Genomic DNA, 25,369 nt, shown 5'->3' on the forward strand with positions numbered 1-25,369 from the left:
GGTGAAGAAAGTGAGCGCGTGCAATCTGTCACACCCTAGGGTATGACAGATTGCAAGCGCTAAAAAAGAAAGAGAAATCTTGTACACTCAAAACGGGAGACAAATCAGTGAAAGGTGGGAGAAACGGTGATCAATACCATCTGGTTTAACACAGGAGTAATGGGAGACTGTCACACAGAATGTAAATATTTATGTTTAAGGATTATAATGTGTTATGTATGTGTACCTAAGAGCAAGAAATTGAATTGGAATTGAATTTGTTCATCGCTGAGTAGATGGGTAAGCTTACACATGCATTCGTTCATTACCGAGTAGACGGGTAAACATGCATTGTTTCATTACTGAGTAGATGGGTACACGAACACATGCTTGTCCGAGTTTTAAACAACAACATAGCTAGCCTATTGATGACAAGCGTTATGAGAATACTGATATGAATCTACTTCAAACTATCCACCCAAATATAGCAAACTGAAAGCATGATAATCGATTGTTAATGGGTTTTTTTTAATCATGTTGATTCAAATATTACTAATAATCACATGCACGTTCATTATCTTCACACATAAAATTGCTCTTAAAAGAACAAATAACATATAGTCAGCATAAAAAGGCATGCTGAATCTAAGTCTGGGTGAAACATGTCCAATTTATAGCCAGACAGGTAATTGTTAAGCATCCTTGGCTGTGTACTTCAGCTCCTGAGAAACTGTGTAAAAACCCCTTCTTGTCTCTCGGCGGTACGGCGACGTGAACATCACCTCCTACATCCCCGCCGTACGGTCCTAACTTCCTCCCACTGCTGGTGACCAATGTTAAACAATTTATCACCCATCCACATCTTACAATAATCTTCACAATCACCTCTGAACTATTCAGTTCTACTGTATAGGAGTCACAAGCTCCCTTCTCTCCAGGTTTCAAACCATTGAAATTCCATTTACCGTCAAAGACGTGAAGACCACCAACGACTGTCCAGCCATCCCATAACCTGGTGACGAAGATCATCTTGGACAGTCCACTGGTCTCGTAGTGTATCTTTTCCCTTCTTCCATCAAAATATCGGCAAATCGGATGCACTTCCCCGCCAATACTAAACCCACGCCGGTGGGGTATAATATGTGATGAAGTGTCAGTTCTACTCCTTTCTACACCTGAGGCAGCAGCCAAAGCCATCGGGTCGTAATCTTTGGGTAGAAGATGTTTGTAACGTTTCGCCAACTCCTGCAGTTCCTCAGAGGCGTTGTCTTTTGACAATCGAGCGGCTGTAAGAAGCTTGTAAATTTTCCCTTCGCTGAGTTTTGACCGTTTCTGTCCCGAGATGTACATAAGAGCTGCCCCTAAAATGGTCATTTCGTTTTGAGAATGACACATGGGAAACCCGTTATGGAATACAACCAAGTGATCATTAGTCAGGATTTCCAGCAGGGTATCGTACGGTATTTCTGCAAATTCGTCCAACTTACTGGCATACTTCAAGTCACGTCCTATCACAGCAGAACATGCTTCTTTCAATTTATTTATGGTATAAAATGCAGCAAATTGTAAAATGGCAATACAATTATCTTTTTTCATGTTTTGAATCATGAATTTCTCACAGGATTCCTTCACAAAGAGCATTTGGAGATAATCCGCCGTGACAAACAAGCTTTGGACATTCCGATCTGTGATAGTGACATTTCCGGTGTAAGCATAGTGTAGGAGTAATTCCAGGCTATCATAATCCATATCATGTAATTCCACTGCAGTCTTGTCCTTCCCATCCATTTGTAAAAGAATCTTGAAGTATTCTGACATGGAACTCAACACAAGTTTATGTGTTTCTATACTCTGCTCGCCGACATGGATTGTGACGTCAGCAGTATTTCCGGTCCTGCCAAAGGTTAAACATGGCCTTAAGCATCACACTTGAATGATCACAATCAGAGTAGGACGTGGAGAGGTCCGGACCAAACATCAGCGTGTTCATCTCCATATCCAGTTGTTTAATCAATCTCTGTAAAGAGAAACAGATTAACAAAACGTGTAAAAGCTTCTCGATTTTATTATCCGATGGTACACTCAGGGAATTTATAACTTAACTCAAAACAAAATCATCTTTATCTTTGGGCGTTAATATTTTCTTTCTTGCATGACTCTTATCTCACAACACTCATATTTATCTATGGGCGTTAATATTCTCTTTCTTGCATTGATACTTTGATTTCCTTCATTATTTTGTATGGGTTTCCTTCTATAGGGAATTCTATATGCACAGGTCACCATAGAATATATTGCAAGGAGGTTAGACTCTTTCGAAACATATCATGACAGTGCATTGAACCCTTTAGACTATAGTTCTTACAGATAGCACACATCTCCCTCACCAAACAATGAAAATACTATCAGTAAAGCTATATGCACTACTGTCTCGATAAAGTGTTTTGCGTCCTTGGTCAGCAAATTATGTTTGCGCCAAGTTAACACTAAAAGCAGCACCTGTGTAAAAGGTGCATCGACTACTTCAAGTATTAAACTTTTCTGACCTGCGTGAAATAGCCTTTTATCAGACACTACTATTGTGGTCCTGTCTGTGTTGACTTTGATACTATGTAAACCTTCTCAAGATTATAACAATATTATAATATTTGATTAATAATTAATATAGGCTTACTGGAAATATTCCTCGGTCATATTATAGTCTACTCATTATACCTAATGTTTGTTTCTGAAAGATAGTTCTGTTTTTTATATCCATGACACAGACATTTAGGAAACAATTTTTTTATATGCAGAATGGCCAAATGTATATGAAATAGCACGTAATGATAGAAATCAGTTCTCTTTTCTTTTTCGTATTTATTCATTACTTTTTTCTTTTTATACTAAGGATTTTTATTCTAAAATATTTATTTAAGTTATTTTTGATTCGGTTTTTTTCCAAATGGCATGAGTAGTACACATGTTGGTGTATTCGTGTACATTATATGATCGTTTACCATGTTCCGTTTGCTCCCTTTCATTCATTTCTGTGAATTTCATATAATCGTTTACATGAAGAAAGTTAACATTAGTTTCTAGAATTGGAGCCCTATCGGCGAACAGAATATGGCATTTTAAGAAGAAATGGAAAGCTATATCAATGGCGATTTTACCACATAGTTAGCAGACGACGGGAGTGGCTTCTGAAACAAACGAATAATCTCCACAAGGGATGCCTATCTTACTTTACATGATCAGCAGAGAAAACATTTGTCCTTTGCTGTCAGAGTTCCCCTCCATTTTTGCTCTTCGTATGTCTGTATTGCGCGTTTCACAAACTATTTCCGTGGAGATTTTAATGGGATTTCGTCGTCAGGGCAACATTAAGAACATTGATATATCATACTTTGTTCTAATGTATGAATTTTACGAATCCAAGAGAACAGTAGTTGCTGGTCGAATACTAATTAATCTAGCATCAAATAGTTACTTCCGCAGAAACATATCCTCTCCTGTACATAACTTATTCCAAAGGATTAGCGGATCTCTCCGTTAACCATACGTTACCCTAATGAAGAGATTGTTAAGACAATGAGGTTCATCCCATTTCTATGAACTCCGATCGAGATGAAGCTATTGAATTTCTTCCGGTTCTTATTCATGGGTTCACAAATCGCTTGACCACTTTTTATATTTTCGTTAATATAATACCGGCATAAATTTTAGAGCTTTCAGATGGAAATGGATTTGGACCTAGCGATATTTTACATTTGCCATTGTCGATCATTCTTCTTTCATGACGAAAAAGTACAGCTGCACTCTTGTTATGTAGTTGTAATGCAGTCTCCATCTACACAAATAGTTGTTTAGTATATAGATGAGCCATTGTAGCGCTTCTGGATTTGACGCATGAATCGGTAATTTTTCCATCAGAATTCCATCTTACGATTCGTCTAGACTAACGTTACAGGTTGGTGACGAGAAATATCAAGGCGGATATGGTCGCACTTGATCGACGCCCTGTAGACCTAGTAGCGTTCAGACATTTTCCCGCCGGATGGTACCCTGGCTTTCACGTTTCGAAAAGAGTTATATTCCATACTTTAGCATTTATTCCTGACTGATAAACTTTGTATAAGAGTCCTGTAATTCCAAACACTATGAAATGCTTCATGGTTGTCCAGAAAATTAACAAATACAGGAGAGGACGTCTCCATATTGATATAGCGAGATATACTTTCATGAAAATAGAACTGCCCGTAGATTATTTTCTCAAACAGCATTTAAATCACCGACACTAGAGTAATATCCCTATAACTATTGACATTTAAGGCTTTCTTTGTTATTTCCTCTGTACAATGTAACAGCTTTTCCTAATTTAAAATCTTCTTGACTGACTTACCGATATATACCGTCACTAGTAAGTCTGCGATAATATCCGACACACATTGAAGATGTACAACAGTGATTGTGTCATGACCAGCCGCTATCACATACCCGTAAGTTTTACTTCACACAAGATATCCACGGTACGGGAGCGACACCGATTACTGGTTCTATTAAGCGAGGCGAAACAAGTTGTAAGCAGGCCAAACAACAGGTACACTTTCGGAAAATGACTCTATTTCTAAGGACTCAACAGGACCCAGGTTCGACATGTTGATTGATGACGATTTCCGTCGTCAGAACAACCAAAAATTATACCGATTTAGTGTTATATCTCCAATATCGTTCATCGACACGAATATACATACATAAAATTTACACGACAAGAGGACAATACAATTTAAAGTTATCCCAGAGTTATCACGCATATACACTGGTGTGACTGACGGTTCCATGGGGAACTTGTGGTAGGCTGTAGATGCATCCGTTTAACATTTTTTCAAGCTGCTCTTATTCTCAGTCGTATAAGTACATTCATTAATGGAGCATTCTCTTACACTGTTGCCACAACCTCCACTTCAGCCGAAATGTCTAATGACGCAAATGATAAATCCATGTTCTCAAAATACAAGTAAGTGCCATACTTCTATGTATAACCTATGTAATGTGGAAACATGTACATATCCAAGTTTCTTTATCCTGCGCATTAGGTATTCTGCGCATGGAATGGGTTGGGTGTCTTTATGGAGAAAAACAGGTCATTTAAGTGCTAATGCAATTGTTACCGATTTATCTTCTGTTCATATTTAACAGAAAGGAGAAATACTCGCAAACTTGCAGACATTTGTGGACCCTGATGATTTACTCTGCTCCAATAATTATAGAGAAATACGTAAAGGGCTAGGCTATCAAAGGGGGATGAGGTGTTGGTGGCGGTGTTTGGGTCAGGTCTAAGCCATCAAAGCAGGGACAGAGTTTATCAAATCAATTCAAAGGGAACCACAGCGTAGCTCTATGATATAGGCCGCTGCAGGTTACTATCGTTATACTTGCAACGTTTTTATTGCTGTACTTAGATGTTGGGACAATGAAGACATAATGATACGCGTAGAAAATCCCCACATGCCCTTTGTCAAATGTAAATCTAAAGCAAGCAAACATGAACAATAAGGAATCATTTATGACTTCATAACATTATATATCCTTATAAACAAAATTATGGTGATGAGAATTCGCAATATTAAGCACATTTTCGTTCTTTGTCAATCAATATGCCGTACACTAAAGAACCAATTTGCCGTCACTCATTTTCAAAAACTAGTCAAACCATTGTACACTTTCGAAAAACTTTTCTTAGCGATTTTGACGTCAATTTGAATTAATATCAGGAATGATGTACAATATACATTAATAGAGATAATTATGGAAAAGAAATGACATAATAAGCATGGATCTAGCTAGAAATGAATGTTCAAACTGCATATGAAGTTGACATGCCAAATGTTTAGCCGGTACTAGATGGCATGTTTTATGAACGATATGAAAGATATGACACTAAATCGGTATAATTTTTGGTTGTGCTGACGACGGAAATCGTCATTAATCAACAAGTCGAACTTGGGTCGTCCTGTTGGATCCTTAGAAATTTAGTAACTTTCCAAAATCTTACTTCTTGTTTTGCCTGCTGACAACTTACTTCGCTTCGCTTAGTGCCAATATCCGGTGTCGCTCCCATACGGTGATGTCTGAGTGCGTACATTTGCTACTCCTGATTCGATACGATTTTTAAAAGCTTCATCATAATGCTGATACCATACATTCGTTAATGTATCGGGATCTCACAATCTCGCCATTTAAACGGAGTTCGCTGCAGAACCCCTTCCGGACGTTCTTAGAACGCGTAGCCTTAAACAAAGTTCCAGCGTCTAATTCTGAGGACAGTGAACTTTAGTTCCATTTCAACAACGACTTAATCAACGATCGAACGTTAAATTTAGGGGTTTTTATAGAAAGTTCGATTTGCATTTATCAAGCTTTTATTGCGAATTAAAAAAAAACATATTAGTTCATAGTGCTGTTATAGAAAGCGTTACGGGACGGGGTACGGCGTACAAAAGAAATTGACTTTCACCCACCTGTAACAAGTACAGGCGGTATCCAATAGAAACCCTTAGAATCTGTTAACGTTTTCTTGTTCGATGATATTCCACAATGCAATCTACCGTTCTTTCCTCCAAAAGATATCTTGGGATACTGTTTACATATGTTATTCTCGTTTTCCCTTTTTGTGGCGGACTCTGTAGCTTTTTTATTTCAAGCACGTTATCGTTCGGCCATTTTTGGTTTTCATCAGAATATCATGATCCTCATTTGCATGTTATCTCGTCCCCTCGAAGATTAAGATCAGTTAGGACTTTCATTTATATTCATGTTATTACACATTTTCGGAGTCCAGCTTTATATGATATTTGATTAGAGATTTAGGCAGTCTTTAATTTGCAATTTAATCAGAAAACTGTAATTTGTTTCCACGAAGACAACCTTAAAGGCATTCACCAATGCACCAATGCATACCCCTCTTCATTTGAAATGGGTATTTTAACGTATGCAAATTAAATGTAGCATGACCTTGGTATGCAAATCAAATCTAAAATAAAAATGTGAAATTTTGTATCAATCAGTTTGGAGTGACTGAGCATCCTTAACGGACAGTTTCAGCTTCCGCATCTAAAGTCTAAACTTTGTATCATAGTAAGGCCTACGTAATTAACGGTACTCAACACCCAATTGCGTTTCTCATCGTAGAATTCCATATGAAAATGATGGATATAGCCTGTTAATCCATAATATAATTGTCCCTACAATATTTAGATTTTCTAACGTTACAGCAGTATAGTTCAATAGGTCAGTAACATGACTCTAACTGCGTAGAAATATAAGACTCCTCAATAATGTCACGATTACACTTTAAAACCTTATCTATGTAAAATGGTGAGTTCAAAAGAGACTTACCATTCACTGACTCAACATGTTCTTGCAAGCCTGTGACTCTTTGAAGGCAAACAGTGGGACAGATCATGGCATAGGGCTTGATAAGATCGTGTTCCGTGTAATGGGAGTTACCTCCCTTCAACTACGAAAACGTTAAAATTCAAGACGTCGATAGAGACGTATAGCATGATAAAACAAGCTTGTTAGGTACGCTTTTACAATCGACATGATAAAATAATATGGAGTATTGCATATTGGTTAAGTTCTGTGCATCATGTTAATGTTTAAGTTATTATTAGCAATGCTTTATACGCTTGTGTTAGATCTACAGTAGACGTAGTTCTCCCACTTAGGCAAATCACATTTCCAATTAGAAGTACATCAAAATCTTCAAGATAAGCATTTGTGTTGGATTATACTTCCATGTTTTACTTTTCCTGCTGTTTTAAGGGAGGAAATGTAATGCCAATGTGGTCTAAATTCATTTTTGTTGACCCTCTATATTTTATCTAATCAACCGGGAATGCTACCTTAACATTTTCCTGTCACTTCCGGTTTTCTGACTGGATACGAAGACAAATAGTATTTTGTCAATGTTGTAGAGATCTATTTTTATCAAGATCAGCGATTACCCAATTATCTAATATTTCATAGACATTAGTAGCCAAATACATCAATAGCCCAAAAACTATAATAAGCAGAAGGGTCATTGGCCGAAGTACGAAACTATCGAATTTATCTTTCCCGTCAAGTTTCACTTCAGCGACAGAGCGACAGGGATATCAGATCAGGGAAAGGAAAAACTGTTTCCGAGCTGCTGGGAGATGGGGAACAGTCCCAGCAACAGCGATGTAGAAGAGGATCGAGATTTTAAAGAGGTTCTTACCACAAATTAACACATTTATGCTTGCATATACCTATACGTTAGCTAAATATTTTCTAAACAGGATACTGTAACTAACTGTTAGGCCTAACCAGTTACTGCGTTACTGCCGATGAGGTGCATATTATTGCTATATCGTTATTGCCGCATTTATTAAAACTAACTTGTGGTGATGTATCTACATATATCAGGATCGTCAGAAAAATCAGTCTTTTGGACAGTCTAAACGGCCTATTCGTCTCGAGGTCACCACAGGCGCATGTCTAGTCTTATAATATTAAAAATAGCCAGAAATACTTATATATTAAGACAAGGGAAGCATCCGACCGTCATAGAAATTCTTACCTGTTTTTTTTCAAACTTATTTTTTCGGTACAAAATCTCCAACTACCTACATAATCCTACTACCGATCTCTTCAGAAGACTTCAATCTATTGGTTCATATGCATTTTATATATGTAACATTTATCGGAGTAGCTGAAATCCAACTTTAAACGGGAAAATGCTACAAAACTTCCAGCCTCCAACAGGGCTTGTGTGGCAGGGTAATAGAAAATAATGTATGACCAATACAGTAATAAAAACATAATGTATGACCAGGACAGTAATAACAACATGATGTATGACCAGTACAGTAATACAATGTAACAACATAATGTATGACCAGTACAGTAATAACAACATAATGTATGACCAGTACAGTAATACAACATGATGTATGACCAGTACAGTAATAACAACATCATGTATGACCAGTACAGTAATACAATGTAACAACATAATGTATGACCAGTACAGTAATAACAACATCATGTATGACCAGTACAGTAATACAATGTAACAACATAATGTATGATTAGTACAGTAATAACAACATCATGTATGACCAGTACAGTAATAACAACATCATGTATGACCAGTACAGTAATACAATGTAACAACATAATGTATGACCAGTACAGTAATAACAACATCATGTATGACCAGTACAGTAATAACAACATAATGTATGACCAGGACAGTAATAACAACATAATGTATGACCAGTACAGTAATAACAACATATGTATGACCAGTACAGTAATACAATGTAACAACATAATGTATGACCAGTACAGTAATAACAACATAATGTATGACCAGTACAGTAATAACAACATAATGTATGACCAGTACAGTAATAACAACATAATGTATGACCAGTACAGTAATAACAACATGATGTATGACCAGGACAGTAATAACAACATGATGTATGACCAGTACAGTAATAACAACATAATGTATGACCAGTACAGTAATAACAACATAATGTATGACCAGTACAGTAATACAATGTAACAACATGATGTATGACCAATACAGTAATAAAACATAATGTATGACCAGTACAGTAATAACAACATAATGTATGACCAGTACAGTAATAACAACATAATGTATGACCAGTACAGTAATAACAACATGATGTATGACCAGGACAGTAATAACAACATGATGTATGACCAGGACAGTAATAACAACATAATGTATGACCAGGACAGTAATAACAACATAATGTATGACCAGGACAGTAATAACAACATAATGTATGACCAGGACAGTAATAACAACATGATGTATGACCAGTACAGTAATAACAACATAATGTATGACCAGTACAGTAATAACAACATAATGTATGACCAGTACAGGAATAACAACATAATGTATGACCAGTACAGTCTGTTCTGTTTCAGCTGGATGATGGCAACTCTGACAATGAAGATGGAGGTAAGAGACCAATGTCTGTCGTGTGATAATAAATCAATGTTAACCTAGAATTCTGGTAGAATATTTCTATCATTGATATGTTTCATATGAGTGCAGATAAAAAAGTTTGATAATAATACAGTAGATTTTACAAGTTGCTTATATTTAGATGTACATTTTGAACATAGTTATCACCAACCTCAACAAAATAAAATTATCCAGTCTTTATATATACTTGGCTGTGTGTATTCTGATTCATTTCAAATATTATATTTCTCCAGACATTTATAGGAATGTGTCAGGGCCCTGAGCTCACTTCCTTAACATGAACACTAACACAAGGGACACCAAATTAAGTGTACAGCAGTATTATTGTTCTGTATAATCAGAAGCAAAATCATGTTTTTATTTAATATCAGTACTTATATCTAAATATTGTAGATCTATATTTTCGGGAACGGTTATTTAAATGAGCAAATTGTAAGCTATCAGAATTAATCATCCTGACACTCAACTTTAAACATTTTTTATCTGGACTATCTGTGAAGGCAACTTAGATTTTTTATAACTGTGAGATTGACAATAACATACTGGTGGGTATATTCAGAACATCAGCTGACTGATGCTAATGTTTATTGTACCTGAATCCAGCTTTATATTTCCTGAACTCTGTTAAAGTATCATTGCTATATTTCCTTTGTAGATAAAGATGGCTTTACTACAACAGATTTGAGTGGACTGTTCAACCATACAACTCTCAGGAATTTCGCTGCAAAGATAAAGTATGTGTTTGATATTTCACCAACAACAGATTGTTAATCATTTTACTGATATATACTTTTTGCAATATCTATTGTGGGTAAAAAAATATTTTTAAAACATGTGTGAAGTAGGGCTGTATAATTATGACACTTATTTTTCTTTTGAAATTTAGAAAAAGTACTATTATTCAATTTTGTACTATTGACAGAGAGGAAATTCCTGAAAATGTCTTGCAACAATACAGATTCCAGATTGTCAGATGGCTGGAAGACAGAGAAAGTAAAATGGAGGTAAAGCATGCATGACAACATATGGATTAATAATGATTTAAGTTTATTGAATAAAACAACTTTTTTCAGATCTAGAATATGGAAATTCAAGAATTGTACAAGGAGGTTGTTTTCAGTTTTAGAATTTTGCAATTCAGGACTTAGGTGTACGTGGTTGTCCAAATCACCCTTTGTCCATAGTCCGCCCTCTCTCAGAAAATACTTAGGCCCCCCAAAAAAAAGCTGTGTTTCCACTAACGTGCCCCCCCAAAAAGGGTAGGTTGGTCGGAAATAGTTTTTATTCTATTTCACTTTTTTTTCGGATCTTAACTTTGATTAATTAAACACTGGAATATGATGTTATATATGCATAATGTAACGTGTAAATGTACATTTTATATTTATATCAAGACCACTTCCCGCCACGATTGTTTTACACAATCTAAGTAACTAAAGACACTTGAATCGTATATTGGTCATTTTGTACAAGTACAGCTTTGGTTCACTTTATTTTATTGATGAAGAAGATAGGGGTATATCTCTGAGAGCTTGGTTCACTTTATTAAAGAAGGGAAAGGTAAAGAAAAGATCAGTCTATCATAGGACAAATTCCTATCATTATATGACATCAAGTTATGTTTAAGCTCTTAAAGGCTGAAAATATATACCGGGAAGTAGTGTTTACACTAATTAGTTTCCAAAAATCAGGAAAGAAAGCTGGAAATTGTTTTGCTTTGTAGAAAACTTTCAGATATCAAACGTGTATAATGACAACATTTTAGACTTTGATCATGCTTATTCAGAATTTGTGATGGAAGACAAAGACAGGCACAAGAACATTTGACATGTAGAAATATAGGTATAAAATTCATTAATACAATAAATGATATTATTCCAGGAGACTTTGACGATTGCTCATTTCTGTGATTGGCTAATGAACAAAGGTGTTTCTAGAGATGATGCTATCAAGGTATGTGTACTTACCAGGACCCTAACACCCAGAAGTTCACTCCAATACGTCCCACTACATAGTCAGTCTTCAAAGTCACACTTTTCCTGTATTTTATAAACATTAGATAACTTATGATGAACAGGAAATAAACCTGTGTCTATGTCATTACTTTGGAATGTACAAGTAATTTCAATTTTTGTTGATTTAAAATCATAGGGACAGAATATATCAATATAAAAGGGATATATATAGATATGAAAATTCAAATTATTTTCAAAATCTAAGGTATATGATATATATAGATATAAAATATAATAAGACATTATATAATAGTACCATATTTTTCCATATTGTAGGCATTCCAGCAATTTGATGTGGATGGAAGTGGGGTTGTGGAAGTAGATACCGTCCTAGAGACAGTCAAGTCAATCAATGGACCCAACATTCTAGGCGAACTTGGGCGCAGCATTCGCATGCTCCAGGCTTGCTCGCTTGTCCCCGGTAATAAACCTTACCCTATCATCCATATTAGTGTGTGATCAGTATCTAGGGACCAAGTTTCCATGTGATCAGTATCTAGGGACCAAGTTTCCATGTGATCAGTATCTAGGGACCAAGTTTCCATGTGATCAGTATCTAGGGACCAAGTTTCCATTGATTTCTAAACAATTCTGTCCTCTTCGTTAGCTTTAGTTTTGTCTGACAAACTGTTACTATCTTTTAGATCAATATTTTTGAGAACTCGAGAGGGTATATTGTACATAAGTTAGTGTTTTTATACCCCCGCAACAAAGTTAGGGGGATTGGGGTATACTGGGATCTGGTTGTCTGTCCATCTGTCTGGCCATCCGTCTGTCTGTTTGTCTGTCAGTCTGTAGACACATCTTGTCCAGACAACTTCTCCTAAACTGTTGAGCAGATTCCATTGACACTTCACACAAATATAGAGGATAATGTGTAGATGTGCATGCAATTCTTTTTTTCTCAAAATTTTGGTTGCTATGGTAACTGGTCACTGTAAACAGGTTTTCGGAACTGTAAACAGATTTTCTGTTAATAATTATGTCCAAACCTCTCCTCCTAAACTGGTGGGCTGATTCCAATGGAGCAGGTTTTTAAGAGCTCTCTTTGAACATTTGTAGGCTTCATAGCAATTATATGTTACTTCCCCGAGTGGCATTCTGATTTCATCATTTCTTTAAAACTTATTGTGCATGCCCTAACCTTTCTACCTCTGTAGATCCTCACCTAAATTCACTGTTGCCAACCAGTGTCTTTCAAACATTGTAGACTTTGCTATGACATAAAATTGTACTTCCTTTGTTGCATTTTGATAAGACATTTAATCTTGCATTTCAATAATTTTTTTATTTTTTGGCATGTGATAGGTATATATTGTTCGGCCCTGTAGTTTTTCTATTGCATATTGTCATGTATATGTCTGTATTCTACAGTTACTCAGTAACATTGTTTGGCCATTGTAGGATTTGTTGATGTATATTCTGGTGACAAGAATGCTGTCAAACACCACTCTGAAAGGATACTAAAGGTAGGGTATACCACTCTGAGAGGATACTAAAGGTAGGGTATACCACTCTGAGAGGATACTAAAGGTAGGGTATACCACTCTGAAAGGATACTAAAGGTAGGGTATACCACTCTGAGAGGATACTAAAGGTAGGGTATACCACTCTGAGAGGATACTAAAGGTAGGGTATACCACTCTGAGAGGATACTAAAGGTAGGGTATACCACTCTGAGAGGGTACTAAAGGTAAGGTATACCACTCTGAGAGGATGCTAAAGGTAGGGTATACCACTCTGAGAGGATACTAAAGGTAGGGTATACCACTCTGAGAGGATACTAAAGGTAGAGTATACCACTCTGAGAGGATACTAAAGGTAGGGTATACCACTCTGAGAGGATACTAAAGGTAGGGTATACCACTCTGAGAGGATACTAAAGGTAGGGTATACCACTCTGAGAGGATACTAAAGGTAGGGTATACCACTCTGAGAGGATACTAAAGGTAGGGTATACCACTCTGAGAGGATACTAAAGGTAGCGTATACCACTCTGAGAGGATAATAAAGGTAGGGTATACCACCCTGAGAGGATACTAAAGGTAGGGTATACCACTCTGAGAGGATACTAAAGGTAGGGTATACCACCCTGAGAGGATACTAAAGGTATACCACTCTGAGAGGATAATAAAGGTAGGGTATACCACTCTGAGAGGATACTAAAGGTAGAGTATACCACTCTGAGAGGATACTAAAGGTATACCACTCTGAGAGGATACTAAAGGTAGGGTATACCACTCTGAGAGGATACTAAAGGTAGGGTATACCACTCTGAGAGGATACTAAAGGTAGGGTATACCACTTTGAGAGGATACTAAAGGTAGGGTATACCACTTTGAGAGGATACTAAAGGTAGGGTATACCACTCTGAGAGGATACTAAAGGTAGGGTATACCACCCTGAGAGGATAATAAAGGTAGGGTATACCACCCTGAGAGGATACTAAAGGTATACCACCCTGAGAGGATAACATATGTAGAGTATATTTCAGAATTTTCAATGCTAAGGAATTTTATTGATCAGAGGAAAATGCTCTTTCATTCATAAAGGATCAATGTTGTAATAGAAAGATATTTCAAGCATATTTATTTTAGTCACCTGAGCGAAGCTTTCACATTTTCGACTTCTTCTCAAAAACTCCTGAACTATTTTTGATGAAATTTCGCAGAAACCTTCCTTTGCTAAAGGTTTACCAAAATTGTAAAGGTATATGGTCCCTACCTCTCAGGGGCCTGAGGGGTGGGGCCAATTAATGTCTGTCATCCATCTGTTGTCCCTCCATCTGTAAACAATCCTTGTTACTGCTATTAGATTTACTTGAAAAGTACTGTTCAGAAAAACAAAATGGTCGATAGGTAGCCATCTTGGATTTTGGTAATTGAAGTTTTGTTATCGCTATTTCTTGAAAAGTACTAAAGGGATATCCCTCAAACTTCGTGTGCAGGTTCCCTTTGATCCCAAGTTGTGCCATTTAGAATATACCTTAATATTTTCGTGGAGATTTGATTATTGCGAAATCAGTGAAAGTTTCCATGTGGCATTGAACCAGTGCCTCAGCCCCTGAAAAATCCCTAAATTACTCTTATACTATAGACTGGTATATTGTGTCCTGATAAATTGTATACAGATGTGCTGAAGTTAGCATCTTCTAAATTAGTTTATTCTACCTACAAATGTAGATAAAATGTTGTATCAAATGTATAATAATGATGAAATGTTAGAGATAAAAAGATATCTCTTGGCATTTGAAAATAAATACAGCTATACAGTAACAATTCACATTAATTCAATCACATTTTATTGATCCTGCATGTTCTTTTCTTGTTTGGGTACAGTACTTGCTGCGGAACAGATCCCCCAGCCTGAGTCTACCATTCCCCTACCTCAACGGGTTTAACAACACCACAAGCATGAGGAACTCAGTGCTCAAGTCCACTTTCAAAAGTCTAAAAGAATCAGGTAGTGTTCTGTTATACATAAAATCAATAGGTTGTCTTGTGCTCAATTTCTTTATGTTTAAAATGCATAATTGAAACTTTCATACAGTGGCTGTATGTCAACTTATGGCCTTGCAAGGTCATTTGTTAAATCAGGATTTATAGCATTTTGTCCTGGTAGTTATTTTCACACCATATGATACCTCCACTACATAGCATATACATTGTTAGCTCACCTGCTCGAAGGGCAAATGAGCTTATGCCATGGTGCAGAATCCGTCGTCTGTTCGGCTGTCCGTTCAGTGTCAACTTTTTGAATTTGAACATATTCTTCTCAATAACCAAGAAGCATTAGGACTTAATATTAGGCTTGTGGCATGCTGGGGTGAAGGGCTACCAAGTTTGTTCAAATAAATTACAGAGATCAATTAGGCTTAAATCTTTAAACAACTTCTTCTCAATAACCTAGATACCTAGGGACACAATATTAGGCCTGTAGCAGGCTTGGATGGAGGGCTACCAAGTCTATTAAAATGAATGAACTTGACCTACATTCAAGGTGACAGGGGTCAAATAGGCTGAACTCTTGAAACAACTTCTTCTCAATAACCATGAGGCAAAAGGACTTGTTATTAGGTCTGTGGCATGCTTGGATGAAGGGCTACCAAGTTTGTAATATTACTGACCCTGACCTACATTCAAGGTCCCGAGTCAAATAGGCTAAAATCTTTCAATAACTTCTTCTCAATAACCAAGAGGCCTAGAAACTTGATATTGGGCCTGTAGCATACTTGGATGAAGGGACTACCAAGTTTGTTCCAACGAATGATCTTGACCTACATTCAAGATCACAGGGGTCAAAAAGGCTAAAATCTTTAAACAATTATTTCTCGATAGCCAAGAGACTTTAAGACCTGATAGCCAATATTATGGTGGAATGAAGTATTTGAAAATTTGTTGACATAAATAAACCTAGTCTACTCTGATATTTGAATGAAGTGGTAATCAATTTAGTATCTGCAGAGATAATCTAAATCAACTTTAAAGTTGCTGTAGAATCAGGTGAGCAATACAGGCCTATTTGACCTCTTGTTACCAATGACATTGGCCATAATTCTAGTCGTCAATGAAAATCTTAGGCTTAATGGCATTTTAAGGTAGTCTTTCATTCCTCAATAGAGAAGTTATGGTATATATTCTTTAGCATGCTTGATCTTTTTCTGTAATGAAAATAATTGAAATCACAGTATAGATCACAAGAACATAAATAAATATTTGTGTTACATTTAAAAAAGTGACGTAATTTTAAATTAATATTTTAATTGGCAAATATGGAGGTTAATAAAAAAAAAAAAGGACAGCTACGTATAATAGAAGGAATATTTACACACGAAAAAGAAGATATCTGACATGATCTGTATTTTGTGACATGATGGTATACAATTATGTCCACAGCCCAGATGGGTGGGCAGGCATCACTGGGAACAGGAGAGGAAGTCCGCACCATCAGTCCGTGTCACACCAGTATAGAGGTGTCATCCAACACAGCCGATGTTTACAGGTAACATATGGAACATGACAGTGTGTCCGTCAGGAAGAAAGCTTGTGGGGTCCTTCTCACTGAACATGTCAGTCTGTCCATCAGGCATAAAGCTTGTGGGGATCCATAACATAGTGTTACCTTGAAGATTTTGTTGATAAATTATGATTAAATTTAATGATTGATTAATATGTTCAGTTTTGTTGATTATCTGACCCATTTTACCACATCATGTGGAATATGAGCTGATCATAATTAAACATGATATAATGGCCTTGGAAGAAACATGAATCAGATGGCATGCCACCATGTTGTTTGATTTACACGCATGTTTAATATTTCTATTTTTACAGAATTACTAATGGTGACCCCAACACATTTTGGCAGTCAGATGGATCTGCACGCTCACACTGGATGAGGTAGGGTCATTAATGTATATGGATTTTCATCATTACCTCACCTGGTCTGAAGGACCCAGGTGAGCTTATAATGCCATACCGTGGCGACCGATGTCCGTATCAAGGACCATGGTTGGCTTATAATGCCATACCGTGGCGACCGATGTCCGTCTGTTACCGATTGACTTCTTCTTTACCACTAATCAGAAATTAACCAAATCTGGTAGGAAGCATCCCTATGTGGCTGGGATTCAAATTTATACAAATGATGGGGCTAACCCCCAAGGGGTCTGAGGGGCAGGGACAAAAGGGGTCCATTTGGCAATATTGATATTAACGACTTCTTCTCTGGAACTAGGCAATGTATGACATTGATATTCCAGTGGTAACTTCCCTAGGTGGTTGGGATTCAAATATATACAAATGATGAGATGATATTTCAGTGGTAACTTCCCTAGGTGGTTGGGATTGAAATGATGAGACTGACCCGCAGGGATCTGAGGGCGGGGCCAAAAGGACTACGTTTGGCAATATTGATATAAACAACATCCTTTCTGGAACTAAGCACTTTTAAAACTGTTTTCCACCCCTTAACCATATATAGCATTGCTGGGCATGAAAAAAGAAACATGTTCATGTTGTAAAAATAGGCCCCTGGGGTCAGTAAACTCCTTCAGAAGTGTACTAGGGTACTGATATTTGGTTTGAGGGGTTCTGTGGGGGTCAACTATTATCCCAGCATCAGAATATATTGTTTTTTGAAAAAAGTCTGTTTTTAGCTCACCTGGACCGAAGGTCCGGTGAGCTTATGTCATGGCGCAGCGTCCGTCCGTCGTCCGTCCGTCCGTCGTCCGTCAACATTTGCTTCAAATCGCTACTAGTCTAAAACTTCTTATTGGATTTTGACCAAATTTGACCAGAAACATCCTTGGCAGAAGGGGAACAGATTTTGCATAAATGGTGACTCTGACCCCCGAGGGGCCAAAGGGGCGGGGCCCAATAGGGGAAATAGAGGTAATTTCTTTAAATCGCTACTTGTCATAAAGTTATGAATGGATTTGAACCCAATTTGGTCAGAAACACCCTTGGGGGAAGAGGAACAGATTTTGCATAAATGGTGGCTCTGACCCCGGAGGGGCCAAAGGGGCGGGGCCCAATAGGGGAAATAGAGGTAATTCCTTTAAATCGCTACTAGTTACTAAGATATGAATGGATTTGAACCCAATTTGGTCAGAAACACCCTTGGGGAAGAGGAACAGATTTTGCATAAATGGTGGCTCTGACCCCGGAGGGGCCAAAGGGGCGGGGCCCAATAGGGGAAATAGAGGTAATTCCTTTAAATCGCTACTAGTTACTAAGTTATGAATGGATTTGAACCCAATTTGGTCAGAAACATCCTTGGGGGAAGGGGAACAGATTTTGCATAAATGGTGACTCTGACCCCAAAGGGGCCAAAGGGGCGGGGCCCAAAAGGGGAAATAGAGGTAATTCCTTTAAATCGCTACTAGTCATAAAGTTATGAATGGATTTGAACCCAATTTAGTCAGAAACATCCTTGGGGGAAGGGGAACAGATTTTGCATAAATGGTAGCTCTGACCCCAAAGGGGCCAAAGGGGCGGGGCCCAAAAGGGGAAATAGAGGTAATTCCTTTAAATCGCTACTAGTCATAAAGTTATGAATGGATTTGAACCCGATTTGGTCAGAAACATTCTTGGGGGAAGGGGAACAGATTTTGCATAAATGGTGGCTCTGACCTCAAAGGGGCCAAAGGGATGGGGCCCAGAAGGGGAAATAGAGGTAATTCCTTTAAATCGCTACTAGTCATAAAGTTATGAATGGATTGGACCCAATTTAGTCAGAAACATCCTTGGGGGAAGGGGAACAGATTTTGCATAAATGGTGACTCTGACCCCAAAGGGGCCAAAGGGGCATGGCCCAATAGGGGAAATAGACGTAATTCCTTTAAATCGCTACATGCCACACTATAACCATATATAGCATTGTTGGAGATTTACAAATAAAACAAATTGAATATGAACATTATTTTGACATTTGGTCTAATCCAACCAGGTGAGCGATACAGGCCCCATGGGCCTCTTGTTTAAAACATCTTGGACTTTCCTGTTAAATTACAGTATATTTGTTTAAGGTAAATGAAATGTCTAATTACTCCACAGACTACACATCAAACACAATGTAGTGATAAAGAGCTTGTCTATATCTGTGGCCTCGTCCGACTCCAGCTACATGCCAGAGGTGGTGTCTATCGCTGGAGGAAAAAGCTACCGAGGCCTACGACCAATCAAAGAAGTACGAATTCCCAGGTATGAATAAATTCAGATATTGTTCTGCTCACATACTGTATTGAAAGTCTTGAAAAAAAATTTAGATTCTTACATCATATTGTACTTCTTATCTCTAAACACAGGGTCCTGTCTTGTATAGATCAAACACTATTTCTCTCCATAAACACAGGGTCCTATCTTGTTGTGAAGATCAAATAATATTTCTCTCCATGAACACAGGGTACATGTACTGTCTTGTTGTACAGATCATATCATACTTTACTCCATCAACACAGGGTACTGTCTTGTTGTACAGATCATATCATACTTTACTCCATCAACACAGGGTACTGTCTTGTTGTACAGATCATATCATACTTTACTCCATCAACACAGGGTACTGTCATGTTGTACAGATCATATCATACTTTACTCCATCAACACAGGGTGCTGTCTTGTCCTACAGATCATATCATACTTTACTCCATCAACACAGGGTACTGTCATGTTGTACAGATCATATCATACTTTACTCCATCAACACAGGGTCCTGTCTTGTTGTACAGATCATATCATACTTTACTCCATCAACACAGGGTACTGTCATGTTGTACAGATCATATCATACTTTACTCCATCAACACAGGGTACTGTCATGTTGTACAGATCATATCATACTTTACTCCATCAACACAGGGTACTGTCTTGTTGTACAGATCATATCATACTTTACTCCATCAACACAGGGTACTGTCTTGTTGTACAGATCATATCATACTTTACTCCATCAACACAGGGTACTGTCATGTTGTACAGATCATATCATACTTTACTCCATAAACACAGGGTCCTGTCTTGTTGTACAGATCATATCATACTTTACTCCATCAACACAGGGTAATGTCATGTTGTACAGATCATATCATACTTTACTCCATCAACACAGGGTACTGTCTTGTTGTACAGATCATATCATACTTTACTCCATCAACACAGGGTACTGTCTTGTTGTACAGATCATATCATACTTTACTCCATCAACACAGGGTACTGTCATGTTGTACAGATCATATCATACTTTACTCCATCAACACAGGGTACTGTCATGTTGTACAGATCATATCATACTTTACTCCATCAACACAGGGTACTGTCATGTTGTACAGATCATATCATACTTTACTCCATCAACACAGGGTACTGTCTTGTTGTACAGATCATATCATACTTTACTCCATCAACACAGGGTACTGTCATGTTGTACAGATCATATCATACTTTACTCCATCAACACAGGGTACTGTCATGTTGTACAGATCATATCATACTTTACTCCATCAACACAGGGTACTGTCTTGTTGTACAGATCATATCATACTTTACTCCATCAACACAGGGTACTGTCATGTTGTACAGATCATATCATACTTTACTCCATCAACACAGGGTACTGTCTTGTTGTACAGATCATATCATACTTTACTCCATCAACACAGGGTACTGTCTTGTCCTACAGATCATATCATACTTTACTCCATCAACACAGGGTGCTGTCTTGTTGTACAGATCATATCATACTTTACTCCATCAACACATGGTCCTGTCTTGTTGTACAGATCATATCATACTTTACTCCATCAACACAGGGTACTGTCATGTTGTACAGATCATATCATACTTTACTCCATCAACACAGGGTACTGTCTTGTTGTACAGATCATATCATACTTTACTCCATCAACACAGGGTACTGTCATGTTGTACAGATCATATCATACTTTACTCCATCAACACAGGGTCCTGTCTTGTTGTACAGATCATATCATACTTTACTCCATCAACACAGGGTACTGTCTTGTTGTACAGATCATATCATACTTTACTCCATCAACACAGGGTACTGTCATGTTGTACAGATCATATCATACTTTACTCCATCAACACAGGGTACTGTCTTGTTGTACAGATCATATCATACTTTACTCCATCAACACAGGGTCCTGTCATGTTGTACAGATCATATCATACTTTACTCCATCAACACAGGGAACTGTCATGTTGCACAGATCATATCATACTTTACTCCATCAACACAGGGTACTGTCATGTTGTACAGATCATATCATACTTTACTCCATCAACACAGGGTACTGTCTTGTTGTACAGATCATATCATACTTTACTCCATCAACACAGGGTCCTGTCTTGTTGTACAGATCATATCATACTTTACTCCATCAACACAGGGTACTGTCTTGTTGTACAGATCATATACTTTACTCCATCAACACAGGGTGCTGTCTTGTTGTACAGATCATATCATACTTTACTCCATCAACACAGGGTACTGTCATGTTGTACAGATCATATCATACTTTACTCCATCAACACAGGGTACTGTCTTGTTGTACAGATCATATCATACTTTACTCCATCAACACAGGGTGCTGTCTTGTTGTACAGATCATATCATACTTTACTCCATCAACACAGGGTACTGTCATGTTGTACAGATCATATCATACTTTACTCCATCAACACAGGGTACTGTCATGTTGTACAGATCATATCATACTTTACTCCATCAACACAGGGTACTGTCTTGTTGTACAGATCATATCATACTTTACTCCATCAACACAGGGTACTGTCATGTTGTACAGATCATATCATACTTTACTCCATCAACACAGGGTACTGTCATGTTGTACAGATCATATCATACTTTACTCCATCAACACAGGGTACTGTCATGTTGTACAGATCATATCATACTTTACTCCATCAACACAGGGTACTGTCATGTTGTACAGATCATATCATACTTTACTCCATCAACACAGGGTGCTGTCATGTTGTACAGATCATATCATACTTTACTCCATCAACACAGGGTGCTGTCATGTTGTACAGATCATATCATACTTTACTCCATCAACACAGGGTACTGTCATGTTGTACAGATCATATCATACTTTACTCCATCAACACAGGGTCCTGTCTTGTTGTACAGATCATATCATACTTTACTCCATCAACACAGGGTACTGTCTTGTTGTACAGATCATATCATACTTTACTCCATCAACACAGGGTACTGTCATGTTGTACAGATCATATCATACTTTACTCCATCAACACAGGGTCCTGTCATGTTGTACAGATCATATCATACTTTACTCCATCAACACAGGGTACGGTCATGTTGTACAGATCATATCATACTTTACTCCATCAACACAGGGTACTGTCATGTTGTACAGATCATATCATACTTTACTCCATCAACACAGGGTACTGTCATGTTGTACAGATCATATCATACTTTACTCCATCAACACAGGGTCCTGTCTTGATGTACATATCATATCATACTTTACTCCATCAACACAGGGTACTGTCATGTTGTACAGATCATATCATACTTTACTCCATCAACACAGGGTACTGTCTTGTTGTACAGATCATATCATACTTTACTCCATCAACACAGGGTGCTGTCTTGTTGTACAGATCATATCATACTTTACTCCATCAACACAGGGTGCTGTCATGTTGTACAGATCATATCATACTTTACTCCATCAACACAGGGTCCTGTCTTGTTGTACAGATCATATCATACTTTACTCCATCAACACAGGGTACTGTCATGTTGTACAGATCATATCATACTTTACTCCATCAACACAGGGTACTGTCTTGTTGTACAGATCATATCATACTTTACTCCATCAACACAGGGTACTGTCTTGTTGTACAGATCATATCATATTTACTCCATCAACACAGGGTCCTATCTTGTTGTACAGATCATATCATACTTTACTCCATCAACACAGGGTACTGTCATGTTGTACAGATCATATCATACTTTACTCCATCAACACAGGGTACTGTCTTGTTGTACAGATCATATCATACTTTACTCCATCAACACAGGGTACTGTCATGTTGTACAGATCATATCATACTTTACTCCATCAACACAGGGTACTGTCATGTTGTACAGATCATATCATACTTTACTCCATCAACACAGGGTACTGTCATGTTGTACAGATCATATCATACTTTACTCCATCAACACAGGGTACTGTCATGTTGTACAGATCATATCATACTTTACTCCATCAACACAGGGTACTGTCATGTTGTACAGATCATATCATACTTTACTCCATCAACACAGGGTACTGTCTTGTTGTACAGATCATATCATACTTTACTCCATTAACACAGGGTACTGTCATGTTGTACAGATCATATCATACTTTACTCCATCAACACAGGGTCCTGTCATGTTGTACAGATCATATCATACTTTACTCCATCAACACAGGGTACTGTCATGTTGTACAGATCATATCATACTTTACTCCATCAACACAGGGTACTGTCATGTTGTACAGATCATATCATACTTTACTCCATCAACACAGGGTACTGTCTTGTTGTACAGATCATATCATACTTTACTCCATTAACACAGGGTACTGTCATGTTGTACAGATCATATCATACTTTACTCCATCAACACAGGGTACTGTCTTGTTGTACAGATCATATCATACTTTACTCCATCAACACAGGGTACTGTCATGTTGTACAGATCATATCATACTTTACTCCATCAACACAGGGTCCTGTCTTGTTGTACAGATCATATCATACTTTACTCCATCAACACAGGGTACTGTCATGTTGTACAGATCATATCATACTTTACTCCATCAACACAGGGTCCTGTCTTGTTGTACAGATCACATTAAGCTTCTTTTCATAAACAAAGGATCCTGTTGCTTCAACCTGATAGTGTTTAAAATAAAAACTATATAAAAATTGCAAAAATTCATTCTTGATACTTTTAGGACTCAAGGTAAACAGTCAAAAACACTATATACAGTACATACCCATGATCATCCTGTGTACTATAATAATAATAAAGAGAAAATCGATACATTGTCCCTGGAAGCTCAACACTAAACACACAAACCTTTGTATAGAGACATCGGTTTTAATATTTTTATTTATTTATCTTTATTTTTTTACTTTCAGCCACATAACAGGAGAATTTCTTTTGTTGAAGAATGCAAAGATATTTTACCCAAGTGAGTTTACAAAATGTATTAATAAAGGTATTCACTATAAATAGACAGATTTTTCTGCATTTTAACACCTTCAGAAAAGTAGAATTCAAGTGTTGATGTTTAGATTCTTGTTAGCAATACACATGCATACACAGATTCATGTGTACTACCCAGATACATACATGTGTTCCCACCCAGATAGATACATGTGTACCCACCCAGAGAGATACATGTGTACCCACCCAGATAGATACATGTGTACCCACCCAGAGAGATATATGTGTACTACCCAGATAGATACATGTTCCCACCCAGATAGATACTTGGTACCCACCCAGATAGATACATGTGTACCTACCCAGATAGATACATGTGTACCCACCCAGATAGATACATGTGTACCCACCCAGATAGATACATGTGTTCCCACCCAGATAGATACATGTGTACCCACCCAGATAGATACATGTGTTCCCACCCAGATAGATACATGTGTACCCACCCAGATAGATACATGTGTACTACCCAGATAGATACATGTGTACCCACCCAGATAGATACATGTGTACTACCCAGATA

The 25,369-nt window shown here is 37.5% G+C and overlaps 2 protein-coding genes across 2 annotated transcripts in view; one reads left to right on the forward strand and one right to left on the reverse strand.

Moving 5' to 3' along the window:
- Positions 1-483: 483 nt before the first annotated feature.
- Positions 484-7,459, reverse strand: LOC117322874. The gene is made up of 2 exons (XM_033877810.1): positions 7,360-7,459; positions 484-1,996 (listed from the first exon to the last, which is right to left on the reverse strand). Exon 2 carries the CDS (start codon positions 1,795-1,797, stop codon positions 625-627), a length of 1,173 nt encoding a protein of 390 aa, XP_033733701.1. The 5' UTR covers positions 1,798-1,996; positions 7,360-7,459; the 3' UTR covers positions 484-624.
- Positions 7,460-8,083: 624 nt separating this feature from the next.
- LOC117322880 (zinc finger ZZ-type and EF-hand domain-containing protein 1-like) overlaps positions 8,084-25,369 on the forward strand; it is a 125,748-nt gene continuing 108,462 nt past the window's right edge. The window contains 12 exon segments of the mRNA XM_033877821.1: positions 8,084-8,216; positions 9,961-9,994; positions 10,677-10,755; positions 10,944-11,025; positions 11,903-11,974; positions 12,313-12,457; positions 13,441-13,505; positions 15,375-15,498; positions 16,932-17,037; positions 17,370-17,435; positions 19,593-19,739; positions 24,759-24,811. Of these exon segments, the coding sequence (XP_033733712.1) occupies positions 8,163-8,216; positions 9,961-9,994; positions 10,677-10,755; positions 10,944-11,025; positions 11,903-11,974; positions 12,313-12,457; positions 13,441-13,505; positions 15,375-15,498; positions 16,932-17,037; positions 17,370-17,435; positions 19,593-19,739; positions 24,759-24,811 (1,027 nt within the window). The 5' untranslated portion in view covers positions 8,084-8,162.

The sequence above is a fragment of the Pecten maximus genome, chromosome 1 (assembly GCF_902652985.1).
Source record: "Pecten maximus chromosome 1, xPecMax1.1, whole genome shotgun sequence".
NCBI classification, from domain to species: Eukaryota; Metazoa; Mollusca; class Bivalvia; order Pectinida; family Pectinidae; genus Pecten; species Pecten maximus.

What these genes read in the sequence shown, in the direction of transcription:
- LOC117322874 (XM_033877810.1), bottom strand. Translation starts at nt 1,797, where the DNA reads ATGTCAGAATACTTCAAGATTCTTTTACAAATGGATGGGAAGGACAAG.